The sequence below is a fragment of the Panthera tigris genome, chromosome D1 (assembly GCF_018350195.1).
Source record: "Panthera tigris isolate Pti1 chromosome D1, P.tigris_Pti1_mat1.1, whole genome shotgun sequence".
Classification (NCBI taxonomy): Eukaryota; Metazoa; Chordata; class Mammalia; order Carnivora; family Felidae; genus Panthera; species Panthera tigris.
The window spans coordinates 54697880-54713367 of NC_056669.1; the positions used below are offsets into that span (position 1 = coordinate 54697880).

At 58.6% G+C, this 15488-nt stretch overlaps 1 protein-coding gene and 1 long non-coding RNA gene across 6 annotated transcripts in view; one reads left to right on the plus strand and one right to left on the minus strand.

Moving 5' to 3' along the window:
* The window catches only part of CAPN5 (calpain 5), a 51909-nt gene that overhangs the window by 24685 nt on the left and 11736 nt on the right, over window positions 1-15488 (minus strand). The window contains exons 1-3 of one of the 3 annotated variants that reach the window (XM_007078946.3): window positions 10756-11065; window positions 10195-10438; window positions 3672-3803 (exon numbers count right to left, since the gene is read on the minus strand). In XM_007078946.3, coding sequence (XP_007079008.1) covers window positions 3672-3803; window positions 10195-10359 — 297 coding nt within the window. In that variant the 5' untranslated portion in view covers window positions 10360-10438; window positions 10756-11065. Of the gene's footprint in view, window positions 1-3671; window positions 3804-10194; window positions 10439-10644; window positions 11066-15488 lie in introns of those variants that run through there. The other 2 variants (XM_007078945.3, XM_042958002.1) reach the window with 2 other exon arrangements.
* LOC122231060 lies at window positions 848-6907 on the plus strand. 3 transcript variants are annotated; one of them, XR_006208173.1, is made up of 3 exons: window positions 848-936; window positions 1111-1290; window positions 6316-6907. It is a non-coding gene; the product is annotated as an uncharacterized LOC122231060 (long non-coding RNA). The 3 variants fall into 3 exon arrangements; XR_006208172.1 differs by having other exon boundaries at window positions 6686-6907; XR_006208174.1 differs by lacking the exon at window positions 6316-6907 and adding an exon at window positions 1573-2085.

Below are 15488 nucleotides of genomic sequence, written 5' to 3' on the forward strand. Positions count from 1 at the left end.
GTTCAGTTTCCACTGGTGGGGACCCTGGGGAGAGCCTGGTCTCGGCCTGTTTGGGTTACCGACCCACCGGAGGAGGCTGAAGGTGGAAGTCGTCTGGGCCTCAGCCACACAGGGCAGGAGGGAGGGGCGGCGAAAGGTGAGGAAAGCCCGAGTGGGAAGGGAGGAAAGGAAGGGGGCAGGAGGCTGCAGGTGGGGCTGGGCCCACTGTCATCCACAGATCTCTGCTCCACCCCCAGACACCTTGGGAAGACCCACTAAAGCCTGGCATAGGGATGAACGCAGGAGAAAAGCAAGGGACCAAGTTGCACATGTGATTGTAAAACTACATACTGAAAAACAAAACAAACACCCCTTTAACCCCAACTGGAAAAACTGACGAGAAGGAAATACAGTAACCCCTTAACGCTGGCTGTTTCTGGCTAAAGAAAACCTTAAGCAACGTTGTATTTATTCAAACCTTCTGTCCCCAGTACCTAGAATGGTGCTCGGGGCATAGCTGGTGCTCAGTTAAACTGGGATGAGCGAACTGCCACGAAGCTAAAGGGCATGAAATGCACATGTAACAGGGGCAGGGGTGGGATGGCAACCATTTTAAATAGAACTAAAAAAGAGCCCAAGCCCTGCTACCAGGTGCCTCTCCCAGGCCGAGCCCCAGGACCGGCCACCCCGCAACACTACCCTCTCAGACATCCAGTCCCTCACTTTCTCTCTGCTCTCTTCCTGTCCTCCGGCCAGAGAGGCTCGGGGCAGGGATCAGGCCTGGGGCTGCACCAGCCTCTGGGGGGAGGTGAGCTCACAAAGGACCTTGGGTCTGGCTTGGGCCAGGTCACGCTTGATAGCAGATGCCCTGTCCCACTGTCACATCCTGATTTCTGGTCCACAAAACCTGGTCACCCGAAAGCCCACTGTCCCACCCTCAGAGAATGTACAGTCAAGGTGAGGAGACCAATATGCCCCTACAAGGGATCCCATAGGAGGGGGAGGCCCACTGCCAAGGGGTGCATCACAGAACAGAGAAACAGGCGGGGCACTCAGAGGTGGGGCAGGGAGGAGGATTTAACACGTGTAAATTGCCTTGAAATGCCACAGGTTCCCCCCCCCCCCCAACAGGCTGTTTCTTCCTCCTACAACTCTGGAGACTAGAAAGGTCAGGTTGACACCAAGGCGAGGGGTAGGAACCTGACCTGCCCGATGGCATGTAACGACATGGACCCAAGCCAGAATCACACCCAGGCCTGGCTGGTTTCAAATCCTGTGCCCGCCAGCCCCAGGCTGCATCAAGAACTAGAGGTAAGGGGGTGGCTTCCTGGAGGAGGGGGTACGGGTGTTGAGGGCACGATGTAGCAGCATGTGAGGTTAGGCATCCCCAGAGTGAGGAGGCTGGGGGGAGCAGGGGTGCAGCTCAGGCTGAGCACCCCTGTTCCATGGAGGAAACAGGGTGGGGCAGGGGAGGCCCTGCAGGGTAACAGGCCCTAAAGTGAGGGGTGACAACAAACAGGGCCCAGTCAGCAGGGACAGGAGGGGAGGCAAGGCACAGTAATAAGCTCCCCAGGGCCTCCTGCCTCCTTCTAGGACCTGGGAGCTGTCACCACAACAGCACCCGGAGGCAGAGTGCAATTAGCCAGGAGCACTTTGCTCTGCTCCAACCCCCTGGGGACCCAAGCTCCTGGAGATCTGCCTCCTGGCCCTTGAAGGCTCGAGACCAGCCAGGCCCGGTGCCCTGACATCCTGCAGGAGGAACCTTCAGCCCAGGGACGAACACAGACCTGCCACAGCATGGATGACAGACCTCCTGCCTGTGGGTCTGGGGCCCCTTCCTCCACTCACCAAATGGGGAGCTGCCCCAGGGCACTGCCTAAGGCCAGGCCCAGGACAGAGCACACAGCAAACTGAGGCTCCTCCCTACAATGGCTAGAGAGCCCATTCCCCAGGAGGGGACACAGCGGGTCAGGCTCTGGCCCCACGAGACACAGGGTAGGAAAGTGGGCTGTGGGGTTGCTGGCCAGTAGCTGGGTCCAACAAATTGGAGAAGGGCTCTGCTCTCAAAACTTTCTTGAGCATTCTCTGTGCCAGGCTCCCGCTGGGCTCACCGACAAGATGTAGTTGGGCCAGCTTTGCCCAGGGGGAGCTCATCTCAAGAAGGGAGACCACAGGTAAACAGGTGATTATAGGGCAGGTGGGAAGTATAGGGCCAGCCCTGAAAATTCCTGTGTGCCACCTCCAGCCCCAGACGGAGCCCTGACCAAACTAGGGGTGGGCTCAGAGGCAGGAGGACCTTGCTCTGGGCTCAGAGAAGGGGGTTGGAGCCTGGAATCAGGGGGGCAAGGATAGCTCTATACTCAGCGAACAGCACTGAGCCCCAACCCCAGTGGAACGATCCCACATGTGGCTCTCTGAGGCCCTCCCAACGTGGACATCCTACAACTACCCATGTCTACAGGCTTCAGCAGTGGCCTTTGCTGAGGGCCCTACAGCACCTGTGTCCCTACAGACCATCAGGAGCCAGGCTCCAGGAATACCCACCCCAGGGTGGCTTTGAAAGGTCACACCCCCGTCCAGAAGACACGAAAATAGAGCACCTGCGAAAGTCCCAGCCTCAGCTAAGGGCACAGCTCCCTCTGATGGCCGAGGGACGCCACAGACAATAAGAACAAACGCACTGCTCCTTGGTCCCTGCTTGCCTGGGAACACCCATTATGTTCTACGAATATTAATTATCATAACACTGGCGATGCAGACACCATTCCCTGAGCACTGCACCCTGAGAACAGTATCTCGTTTTGCCCTAACAAACTCCCTGAGAGGGAGCTACCCTCATATTCTGGTTTTCCGGATGAGTAACCGGAGCTAACAGCGACCACATGGCGAGGCGGGGGCTCCAACCCAAGCCATAAGGCTGAGGTGCCCGGAGCTGGTCAGCCCCGCCGCCAGTTCCTCGTAGGAAGAGCAGGAAGGGCAGGGGTGAGCAAGGGGCAACGACCTGTATCTGCTGACACGGGAACCCAGGATGCAGTCCCAGCTGATTACTCTTCAGAGACCAGCACTCCAGCGTCTACTCCAGCAGCCCTGCCTCCCCAAGAAGGGACCGTGCAGTGTGGGGGTAAGGGGCTGCACTGTCGAGTGCTGTCACAAGCGGGCAGGGCGTCACGAGAGAGCCAGTTCTTCCCAGCCTAAACTCTTGGTGCCGCTCAAGAACATCAGTGCTTGGAACCAAGAATCACGGAACAAAATCATCTGAACCACTCCTGCTGACCAAGTGAGGAAACTGAGGCCAAGATAAGGGCAAGGACTGGCCAAGTCTCGACAGCAGGCACTGGCAGGGGGTCTCCTGAACCCCAGTGAGTGGGGTCTCCACACTGCACATGATTCAGGTCGCTTCCACATTTCACACGTGAATATTCCACCAAGTGGCTACGGGGACACTGTGGGCCCCCACATGTCAGGTGGGGACACATCCGAAGGCCCCTGGGAGCCACACAGCTTGCCAGCACCTAGGCCTGGGGATCCTCAGCTGGCAGGTGAGGGAAAGGTGATTCTGCTGCTCAGCCAACGCCGGGAGCCCTGGTGTCACCCCGCGCCCCACCCCTGCACAAGTGTTCATAAAGTCACCTCTGCAAGTTCAGGCTGCACCTCCCCTATCCAAGCGGTGAGGGCCCCACCCCACACCTCACCTTTTGCCACAGTGACTCCCGGGAGGCGAGTGACGAGCAGGCCGCCACAAACCAACAGTTGCCCACTTGGCCCTGGTGCAGGTCGTGGGAGCTGATGCCGTCCACAAAAAGGCGGGGGTCCTCACATATGTCCTGCGGAGAAGCCAAGAGGAGACCTCACTGTCAGCGTGGAGATTCGCCACCTCCCCTGACAGACTGGGGGGCCCCCTGAGCAGCCAGGTGGTTTTCTCCGAATCCAGCTCCCCCCTCACACCAGGTGCGGCCTGGAATGCCCTTCTCCCATCGCCCGACTGAAGAACTCTGCCCTTCTCCCAGAGGTTCAAATTGATCAGATGCTATGGAAGGTCTTTGGGGGACTGGACCCTGGGCACCTCCCTTTCTCCTGCCCTCCATGGTCTTCCCCAACCAGCCAGGGGTCGGTTCCCATCATGCTCCTCATCCTCCAGCATCAGCAGCCCAGCAGCACCCACACCAGCCCACCCTCAGGGCCCCCCTCACAAAGAGGGTGGGGCCCCAGGGGGGAGACAAACACCCCACAGGTGATGAACGAGTGGCAAAGGCAGGGAGGAGCAGGGAGCTGACCATGCCAGGCCTCACGTGGGCACATCCTCAGGCTACCTCGCTGGATCCTCAACCCACCCCAAGAGTGTGGGGTTGTTACTCTATTCTATGGATAAGCAATGAAGGTTCAGAGAAGGGCAGTGATTTGTCAAGGGCACACAGCAAGCAATACTGAGCAGAGCCGTTGAGCAGACATCCACAGAGCTTCTAGAATGCCTTTCGTGTGTCCAGTGTGGGCCCAATGGGTCAGCGGGGGCAGGGGCTGGGCATGACGGCAGTTTCCTTCCCCTTCCCAGTCCAGGTCTCTGCTTGGGGCATGCGTGTGCCCGCCTGTGTCCCGAAGCATCTATACTCCACGGAGCTGAGAGGGAGTGACTGCTCCCCAAGGTGGGAGGTGGTAAACACTGAGACACACCTACCATGTGCCAGGCAACCTGCTGGCACCACGATCAATCCTCACCATGATCCTGAGAGGTGGGTACTGTGCCCATTGTGCAGATGAGGAAACTGAGGCCCAGAGAGGTTGAACAACACGCCCCAGACACACAGCTGGGTCTGCCTCCCTATCAGCTGGTTCAATCACAACCCAGCTACTGAGGTCCTACCGCACGCAGCCAGTAGAAGTCAGCAGAGTCAGGAAGATGGAAGTCAAATTCCTGTTTCCCATTTACTGGCTGTGCAACTTTGGGCCGGCGGCTCAACCTCTCTCAGCCTCCATTTCCTCACCTGTGCAAAGGAAGCAGATGATTATTCCTGCAGGGCTGTGTAAGGACTCCATGGATTATGGAAGCCGGGCACTCGGCAGGGAAAACGGGGCAAAGGGCTATCGGTCCTCACTAAGGCATCTGGGACTCCGGTTGTCACCTCTGCCTGGGAAAACCTGGGTTTTGGAGGGCCAGATTAAAGGCCAAAACTCCCCCGAGGGTGTGAACAGCTCCAGATAGGACTCCAGGGTGACCCAGAGCCAAGCCACAATGTGGCTTCCCCATAGTACAGACTGTGGGATGCCACAGGTCTGAGTAATATTGCCCCAGGTCACGGAAACACGGCAAGGCTGTGCTATCAGGAAGCAAGGGCAGCAAGAAGCCTTGCCTCCCTCCCCGCTGCCCTCCTTATCTTATTTCCTAGGCTCTGGCCCACACCCAGCTAGACTGGAGCCAGACGGAGCCATGACTTAGCATCTGCCTCCCTAGAACGGCAGGCAGGGTGGGAGTGGAGGGGCGCCTCATATCCGCAGATCCCAGCCACATCCCCAGCACGGGAGAAGAGACAGCCACCACTTGGCGTCACCAGGGTCTGCAGAGATGACCTCCTAGTACCCCTCCCCTTCAGATCTTCCCGCCAAGGCCCTGGACAGAGACAGGATGGCCCATCCGTTCTCAGAGGAGGATGTTGAGGCCCAGCAGGCAGTGACACCCAAGGTCACCAGGGTCAGGATCTCAAGACCTATGTCTAGCCTTCCACCTTTCTTGGGCTATCGAGTAGGCACAGAGCACAGAACTAGTCAGGGAAATGCCGGGCCAGGGGGAGGGCCCTTGAGGAGGAAGAGCTTGACCCTGTCATGTGCCCACAGCTATGACAGCAGGAACCCAGGCTGCAGGGAGGCGGTTATGCCAACACAGCAGGCATGGAGAGGGTTGGTGGCTAGGGAGGCTCGACTCCAAATTCACCCCAAGATGGGATCCAGCCACAGCGCTGAGACGCACGCCTTCTGACACCATGCTCGTCTGGGCTCCCGGCCACCTCTCTCCCGTCCACACCGTCCACTGAGGTTTGCCTTTGGGCCACCCCACTGGCCTGCGAGCTCCAGGGCAGGGCCCAGGCCTGACTCCGCCCGCCCCACGACCAGGGTCGGGAGCAGGGCTCGGCAGGTTCTGCTGGGGCTGTAGGCAGGATCCCGGCGAGAGAGGGCAAAGTGGCACACAGGACTGGACCAGTCAGGCAACTGCTGCGAGCCCCAGGCCAAGCCGTCCCCCAGGGCTAGGAGGTGACAGCTCCTCTCCTCCACATATTTCTCTCTGGGGCATGGCCTTCTATGCTTTCTACGGCTTCTACGCCTGCAGTCACCTCTCTTGCCTCTCAGCCTTCAGCCAGTCAGACCGGCTCCACCGGACACAGTTCAGAGCCCAGAACCATCTCCCTCTGGGGCACAATAAGAACCTCAGGTTTGCAGGCCCGGTGCACAAACAGGAATGCAGCAAGACAGCGGACCCAGGGCACATTCTGCCTCCCCTTCCACCCTGCTCATCTGTCACCTCCCTCTGGGGATCTGAGATCGCGACAGGAATCGACCACACGGCCGGGGAAAGGCCCAGGAAGGAAGCAGTCCCTCTGCCTGTCTGGGACACAGGAGAAAAGGGCAGGTTCTCAGGAGCACTAGCCTGTGCCCCACCCCCTCTGCAACAGACCTGCCTCTCCATCCCCCATCCCCTGCTTCCCCTCTCTTCCCACAGCAGTCCCCTCCTGCAAGGCCACGCAAGCACACGCACAGAAGGGAATCTTTCCGGAGGGGTGGCGCAGAGGCCCGGACGGCTGGCCCTGGTGAATCTACCTGTTCCATGGCACAGGGGCCTACCATCCAGCACAGCCAAGGAGTGGGGTCTTCACCAAGTGCTTGCGTGATGAACATGAGCCCAGGGCTCGGGGCTGGGGACCACCAGGCCACCTTGGGAGAATTCAGGGAGGTTCTAAAACACATCTGTTTGTGGAACCCCTACTTGTTCTCTTTGGTTCCCTTTGGTCCCTTTGGTTCCACCAAAGGACCTACATGCAAACTTATCTCCAGAGATGGGGAGAGGCTGGATGGGGCAGCGGGTGCTCTGTCCCCACAGAGATGAAAAGGGGCCCCTACTAAGGCCCTGCACCTGAGAGAGGAGGCAGCCCTTCATACCTCCACACTCTTGGGATTCCCCCTGAGTCACAGGCCTCGCTGACAGTCTTCCTCTCTTATCTCCCTGGCCAGGCCTGTGGGAGGCCAGCAGGCCTTGCCAAACTGGAAGGAACAAAGAAACAACGAACCCAGAGGAGTGAGCCATAAGACAGGTGCCCTGGGTGGGTAATGAGGCGGACAAGGCCTGGCGCCACCCACAAGACAGGGGTCTTTCCAGGCAGGGCCAGCTCTGGGTCCTCAACCCGGGGTTGGCAAGGTGGGTGAGAGAGGGAGCCGGTTTGTCATGTGTCCCCCTTGTGTTGACACCACAGATACCTCAAGTCCTTTCAACCTCCAGCAACCATGATCAGCAAGTTATTCTCCCCATTTACAGATGAGGCAACTAAGGCCAAGGTCATATCTCCCACGACCCTGCCGGGAGGGAGGGCCAAGTCCATCTGAATGAAAAACCAGCCTCCTCATTCCATTTTGGGGGAAAGCAAGAGGGCGGCCAGCAGGGAGGGAGGCTGACTGAGGAGATCCTCAAGAACAGAGAGGCCATGATACTGACCAACCTAAACGAGAGGGGCTGAAGGTGACATGGGAGAAAGAAGGCCTTCCCAGGGGCTTCCCAGAAAGGGCTCTTTGCTCTATTTGTAAACAGTCAGGTCACAGGCCCCAGGAAGTAGGACTCCATGGAAACACGGCCGCCTCAGGACAAAGTTCCATCTCACTGGCCAAGAACCAAGCAGCTGGGAGTTCATGGTCACCCCACTGGGCTAGTCTCGCCCCACCCGCCTGAGGCAAGCCGGGCCTGACTTTCTGCTCCACCGACCGCCCATCCTGACGGTGCGGTGAGGGCCTGCCCGATATTCGAGGCTGCACCACCCAGCAGGCACCGCTCACACACCCACCATCCTGCACACCCCGATCCACACAGTCTGGCCTCCTCATCCAACACCACTCGGCCGTGCCTGGCCTTGAACCGCCTCCCAAACCCAGAACTGATCCCCCACAGCCACCTCCGAGCTGCACTCAGGCATCTCCCAGCCGACACCAACCACCACGGCAGGGGCAGCTCTGCTCTTCCTCTTATAGTGTCTAGAAAGGACCGGACACCAAGCCCAGTGAGGAAGGCAGTGAAGGAGGGGGCAGCATGGCAGGACTCCCAAACTGGCTGGGAAAGGGGCCCAGAGAGGGCAGGTGACTCCACCAGGATCACACAGCAGGGGGAGGCTGAGCCAGCCATGTTGGCATTTCCTCCTCTAGTACAGCAAGCCCAGCTTTCCCCAGCCATGCCTCGCCAGCCTCCTTCAGAGGCACAGATCTAAAATGTCTGGGTGCTGGCCAGAGGGCAGGACAAGGGCAGCAAAGGGGTGGAGTGAGGAAGGCAGAGAGCTCAAGTGTCTCCCCCTCCAACACACACACACACACACACACACACACACACACACACACACACCCCCAAGGCCTCACAAAGGCCCTTTGAGGCTGGCCTCCTTCCCCACCCACCAGACAAAGGAGGGAGAGGAAGGCGTGGGGGTAGGGGTTCTGAGAGGCAAGAATCTTGTGGCCAGGAGGCTTCTGGGAGTTCTAAAGAATCAAGGCAGCTCACAGGGCCGAAGTGAAAGGTCTGGTGTCAGGGTGGAGGGCCAGGCGAGGCAGGACTCCTGGGTCCCAGCTTGGCTCTGTTACCCACTCCCTGGGCAATCAAGGCATTGCCTCCCCCTTCTGGCCTGTTTCTCCACCTCTCAGGTACCCCAGTCCAAGAAAATACACAGGATTGTTTGAAGTGGAAGGGACTTGAGATCATAGCCTAGGAAAGGGACATGAAAACTAAATTCCATTTGCCCAAAATGTCTAGGAGGCTGGAGGGAAGTTTGTAAAATGCAAATCTGACCCTGTGGGGGTCAGAAAGCCTCGCCTCCAGGGCTCCCACAGCCCCAGAGTGCACCAGCCCCACCGACCCTAGGACCCAGGCTTCCTCGTCCCCTACGTTCCTGCCATGTCCCAAATAAGCCTGAGGGTTTCAAGTCTCCCGCCCTTTCCAGACTGTGCTGCCTCACCCTTCAACTGTGAGATGCCTCTTCGGATTCGCGGGCAGCAGGGCACAGCACAGTCCCCTGCACAAACGTCCCTCCTGTGTGACCAACTCAACACCAGCAGCCTCCCAGTCACCCAGGTCCCAGGGTTGCCCACTCTCACACGTAGGAATAGGGGTGAAAGAGGACAAAATCATGTCATGAGGCCAAATACTTCTGCTCAACACGGTCTAGCCTTGGCGACCAAGGCTGGAACGGGAGTGGGCAGCCAGACAGATACCGCGGAATTCACCACTCTCAACAGTGATGGTGCCAGCTGCCTGGACTGGGTGCCAGGTGCGGGGCCAGACTTGTTCATGTGCTATCTCTTCTAATGCTCCCAACAGCCCTGTAAGGTGCTATTGTTTTTGTTTTGTTTTGTTTTGTTTTAACGTTTATTTATTTTTGAGACAGAGACAGAGCATGAACGGGGGAGGGTCAGAGACAGGGAGACACAGAATCCGAAACAGGCTCCAGGCTCTGAGCTGTCAGCACAGAGCCCGACGTGGGGCTCGAACTCACGGACCGCGAGATCATGACCTGAGCGCTTAACTGACTGAGCCACCCAGGCGCCCCAGGTGCTATTGTTTTTCACTACTATTAACTACTTACCATAATAAATACTTTCATTTTCAGCAAATGACTGTTCCAAAACCATCACGAAAATAATCAGCAAACTCCTCATACTTCACCGCCACTCTACATTTTACTAAAAATAGGTCACATCCACATTCACCTCATTTTTGGCCCAAAACCACCCTGGGAGAAGGGTGGCAGGGCGGAGGGCCCCATTTGCCCTGTGAGGAAGTTGAGGCCCAGAGAGGGGGTGAAATCCGGGCCAGGCAGTGATGGCCACAGGGTCAGGGCCCATGCTTGTGCTCCCTATCCAGGTGAAACCCCGCAGCAGGAGGGTCCTCCACTTTCTCTGCCACCCGGGGCCTCAGGATGACCAGCCACCGCCCTGTCCCCCGCAGGCTGCTCGCCTCAGTTCCGGTTGCGACCAGACACTGACCTTGGGCCGCTTCCACCTGACAGTGGGCCCCGGGGTGCCCTTGTAGTACAGGGAGTCATCGGTGGCCGGGAAGTTGGGGTCCTCGAAGAGCACCTTCCTGCGCAGACAGGCCCGCTTCAGGGCGGAGTAGTTCTGGTCCTCATAGGGCTTCACACACGAGAACATGGTGGCGGCTACCCCAGCAGGGGAGGCCAAGACAAGGCAGCAGAGACTGAGGTGGGGACGTGGGTGGCTCCGGGGGTACCTGGGAGGACAGGAAGGTGAGGAGATCATCACTTACCGAGGACTGGAGGACCCGAGGCACATGGAGTCAGGTGACCCTTGCGTGCCCTCCCTGTGGCCCTGTGAAGTGGCCCCCTCATCCCCAGATGACAGGCCAGGAGCCGAGAGGCTCAGAAGCGGGGACAGACACAGCTGCTACTTGCACAACAGGGACAGGAACCAACTGACCTGACTCCACATCCTGAATCCTCTCATTTCTGATGCTTAGAGGGGGCGCCAGCCCACAGGCAGGCCAAGGGCACAAGCACAGTGATGCTGGGGCTGCCTGGCCACACCCACCTGCTCCTTCCTTTGTCACCAGCCTTTCCTAGACCTGCCAGGGCCGAGTCAGGCTCATGGCCGACTCAGCAGCTCCCTGGCAGGAAAGCAGCAGCACTGCCTCCAAGCTTCTCTCCCCTGGACCCTCCCCGCGTGGTAAAGGCACATTTCTGTCCCCCGTGGAGGGCGCCCCCCTCCAGCCATCCATCGTTTACATTCTCTGTCAGCCCCACCCTCTAGCAAGCACTGCCTTCTGGAATAAACATCTCCTCCTCCTCAATCCTACCGACCTAACCTCCCCTGAGGCCCCCCATCCCTCCTAACCTCCCATCCTCCCAAGCCAGACTCTCGCTGATGACCTCCCAGACCTCACAACCCAGACCTCACAAAGGCTCACTCCTGAACAGTCTCATCTGGGTCCCCAGGGGCGACGGCACTGCTTCTGGCCCCTCCCCCACCTCTGGCCTCCCTCTTCCCCTGGGGGCTCTGGGGGGCTGCACCAAGCCGTGTTCTGCTCACCATCTCTGCCTGATGACCCCCATCTCCCTGTGCCCCTCTTCTAGGCCCCCAACCGGGCCACCCCTATGAGGTCCCGGGGTGCCCACAGCCATCAATCCCAGACTAAACCCTTCGCCTCCCTCCACACCTCCCCAGGATTCCGGTCCCAGGAGGCAGGACCGGAAGCACCCATTAGACCGGAAGCCCCCAGAGAGCAGGGTCCACTTGGTTTGCTCCTCCTGTGCATGCGGCCCCTGCACCGAGCTCGACACAGAAGGAGGCTGTACACATCAGCATCCTCCCTGCAACCCCCCTTGAGCTTGTAGCCACAGGTAACCAAACTGGAGGGCCACTGACCAGAGCGACAGGGCCAGGGAAGCCCTTCAGGAGGGGGCAAGGTGGGGAGGGGCCTGACGCATGTTCAGAGGACCAGGATCTGACAGCCCCTGTATCTCAGACTCCATCTGGGCTGCTGGCAGAGCTCCACCCCCGCCGTCCGGGTCTACGCAAACTGGGGCCTGCCCAGGCAACACTGCAATCCCACTGGGGCACAGGCCCTGACTTCCCAGCCCGGCTGAGGGAAACCGAGGCAAGGAATGCTGGCTTCTGGGGTGAACACAAGTTTGAAAACAAGACTGACGTGGGTGCCAGTCCCAACTGCGCCTCTCACCTGCTGTGTGGCCTTGAACAAGTCTCCCTCTCTGAGTGCCCATTTTCTCAGCTCCGCAATGGGAGCGATATTGCTTTAAGAACCGGAAGATGCCATTGCTGAGAAGACGGCTTAGCAGGCCAGAGAGAAGGGGATGAGAAGAGGAGGACACAAGTCACCTCTCATTACCAAGAGAGCAGCTCCGTCTCTCCGGCACCTGCCATGTGCAACCCAGCAGGCAAGAGGCAGTATAGGAAAACAGTGCTGGGAAGTCGTTCACCACGTCCATTTTTCAGGAAAGAAAACTGAGACTCAGGGGAGGGGCCTTGCCCACATTCCATGGCAGAGCCTGGACTTGAACTCACATCTTTTGGTGCCTCCACCTTGGCCTGGTGACCCTGTGGCACAGGAGAAAAGGCTGATTCCACACACTCTGGCTGCGCCAGGTTCACGGGAAGGGAAAGATGAGGGATGTGACGGGGAAGGGAGTAGCAGGAAGGGCAGGAGGTGAGATGGGCGGTGAGTGTGGAACTCGGAGGGGCAGCAGGGAGAGCAAGGAGGGCTCACGGTCCCTGGCCGCCAAGGACACACGGCCACTTCACCTTCTGCCCCACATCCATACGGGGCCTGCTGGCTCTGCTGCTGTGTGACCTCAGGCCAACCACTTAACCTCTCTGGCCCCGCCTCTTCCAGGAAGGCCCAAAACACTTTCAGCCTGGGAGGCCTTAGGGAAAGAGGAGGGGAGCCTGGAGAGCCAGCCTCTGGACTTCTGACACACAGCCACTCAGGGGAGTCATTAGCATCACAGCTTCCAGTAGGGCCTGGTCAGGAAGCAATTAAAGCTGCAAGAATTAGATCAAAGAAGCTAAAAGCAGGATCCCAGAAATCAGCTCTAGCAATTCCAAATTCAGAGCCCAGAGGGCCCAGGGAGAGGGAGCAAGCTGGCTGAGGCAGCACAGCCAGGTCGGCATGGCCAGAGAATGAAGATTCTGGTGGCCCTCCAGGCCACATGGTGGTCAACGTTCCCAGGAGGCTCTGCTCCCAGGGAGGCCAGAAACAGGAAAGCCTGGCTGGGCCCAGGCCAGGAGAATGGGGGCCAGGCCTGGCTGAAGGTCCAGCCCTGGCTCATCTCTCCAGCCTCACCCCTGCCAGCAAGGCTGCCCCAGCCTACTTAGGCCAGGCTCTTCAGCCCCAGCCTTTCTTTGCACAGCTTGTACCTCATGGCGACTGTCCTCTCACACCTTCGGCATGCCCCAAGAATACCTCCCACTCCACCCATTGAGTCAACACTCCCACGGGGTCATGGAGTCAACATGAGCTCTGCCCCCCCTCCCGATAGCTGCAGGCATCACTGCTGAAGGCCGCGGAGAAACCAAGAGTCAGGAAAGCCGGCTTCCAGATCTGGGGGCTCTTCTCGGGGCTCTTCTCTCTGGGCCTGAGTTTGGAGCATGGCACACCCCGCTTCTGAACGTCTTCACACTGTGTGTGAACCCGCACTGACAGGAGAGTCCGAGTTTCCCAGCTGCTTTCAGCAGCCCTCTTCCCTCTGCCCCTGCCAAGCTCACCCCACCCCTACCATTCTCCATGCCACGTTCAGTGCTACGAGCCCCCTGCAGTTCCTGTAGCTGTTTACTCGGAGCCTGTGCACACACCGTTCCTTCCACATGTGCATACCCGGAGAACCGGTCATCTTTCAAGACTCAGCCCAAGTGCCTCCCTCCCACCCCCAACCTGTCTCCTCTCCCCCTCCACAGGACGGGAAACCCTGTGACGGCACCCATTCCATCATGCCCCATCTGCGTAGGACTTATCCATCTCCCCAGCCCAGCCTACACCCCTGCAGGGCAGGGCCCGTGTCTGGCTCCTCTCTGTAACCTCAGGGTCCAGCACTGGGGGCAGGTTCAATACATCTGTATTGAGAGAGAGCCAACACGGGGGATGTAGGAATCCCTTCATGGATGGGAAAAACAGGCTCAAAGCATGGCAGGGACTACCAGAGAGGGTCAGCTTGCCGCATCTGAGCCACACCAGCTCTCAGGTCCTGAAGGCACGGCCTGCCCCTTCCCACTGCCCCCCTCCCTCCGACTCCCACTGCAGCACCCTCACCCCTGCTGTCGTGGGCGCTTCACAGCTGCACCCGGACACTCCATGCAGCCAGCGCTTCTCCAGCTCTTGGCGGAGAGCCGGCTCTAGTTCCCCAATATCCTACGCTGTGCAACCCTGGACAGGCCACAGCACGTCTCTGGTCTGCATGGTCCCCATCTGGAAGGAAGTGTTCATGTGCCAGGGTCTCTGGGAGGATCAAAGGAGACACTGCCGCACAGAACTGCATTTTGTATGCTTCGATGCACGTGCTCCTGAGGGATGTCGATGTTGACGTCTGGGGTAGACAATGTGTCCACAGCCCTGCCAGGAGGGCGAGAACAATTCAGGCCTCCGCCCCCAAAGCACTTCATGGTCTAGTGTGGCCAGAAGACACAAGGCACATGGAATATGTCACCTCAGAGATTCCGGCAAGGGCGATGCAAGGAGGCGTTCACAGAGGCCTGGTCCCGGAAGTCAGCTGTTCTTTAGGAAAGGCCATTCCAGGCAGAGGGAACAGCTCAAGCGAAGTCTCAGCGGCAGGCAGTGCAAGGCGATTCAGACCCAGCCGGGCACAGTGGGGGCTGCCGACTGAGCACAGGGTGCTAACCTGGGTCAGAACGAGGGCCTGAGAGCACTCACCAGGGAGCTCAGAGAAACCACTTTTCTGGCAGGTCGGTAGGACTTGAGTTCGAGTCCTGACTGCACACTTAGCACTGCACATCCTTGGACAAGCTGTTAACGCCTCTGAGCTGCTATGTATCAGCCCCACCTCGTCCCGGCTTCTCAGGTGACAGGGAAAGACAGGGAAAGGTGCTCTGGGCACCTCAGCCTGGAAATGGTGTGTACCCACTTCCAGGCGGCTGTGGCCCCGGCTGCTGTTGTTCCCTGGGCCTCGAGAGGTGGTGGGCATGGCCCAGCTGTGCACAGGGCGGAGTGAGGGCTCATCTGAGGTCACGCTGAGCCAGCTGCGGGAGGAAGCTGACGCCAGTGAGCCTTCCCTCGATGCTACGGCCACCACAGCCAGGGAGGAACCGGAGAGGGAGTCTGGTCCCATTTTATAGATGAGAACAGCGAGGAATGTGTCCCAAATCTGCCACCCATTAGCTGGATCCCAAGCTTCCAGACGCCTTATCACACCAGGGCTTTTCAAAGCAGGGCCCCGATTAACATTGTGATCACTTTAGGGGGTACTTTGATGTGGCAGTAAAGACGTCAGTAAGAAAGCTGTTCCCCATCCCGTTCTCTCTCAAGGACTCTCTCTGAAGGAGAATTCGGTTTGGTCCAGCGTGTCAAAATCCCTTGTGGCCCCTGCGCACCTATACTTGCCGAAGGAGGATCAGCCCAGGCTCAGAACACCAGCATCTGGCCAAAAGTGAATGGATTTTTCTGCTGTTTTTCCTTTAGTTTTAAGTACCAGTTACCTTGTACCTATGGAGAGTAATACTGACTTTCTTTTTTTTTTAAGTTTATTTATTTTGAGAGAGCGAGAGAGCATGCACGCGCGCGCACACACACACACACA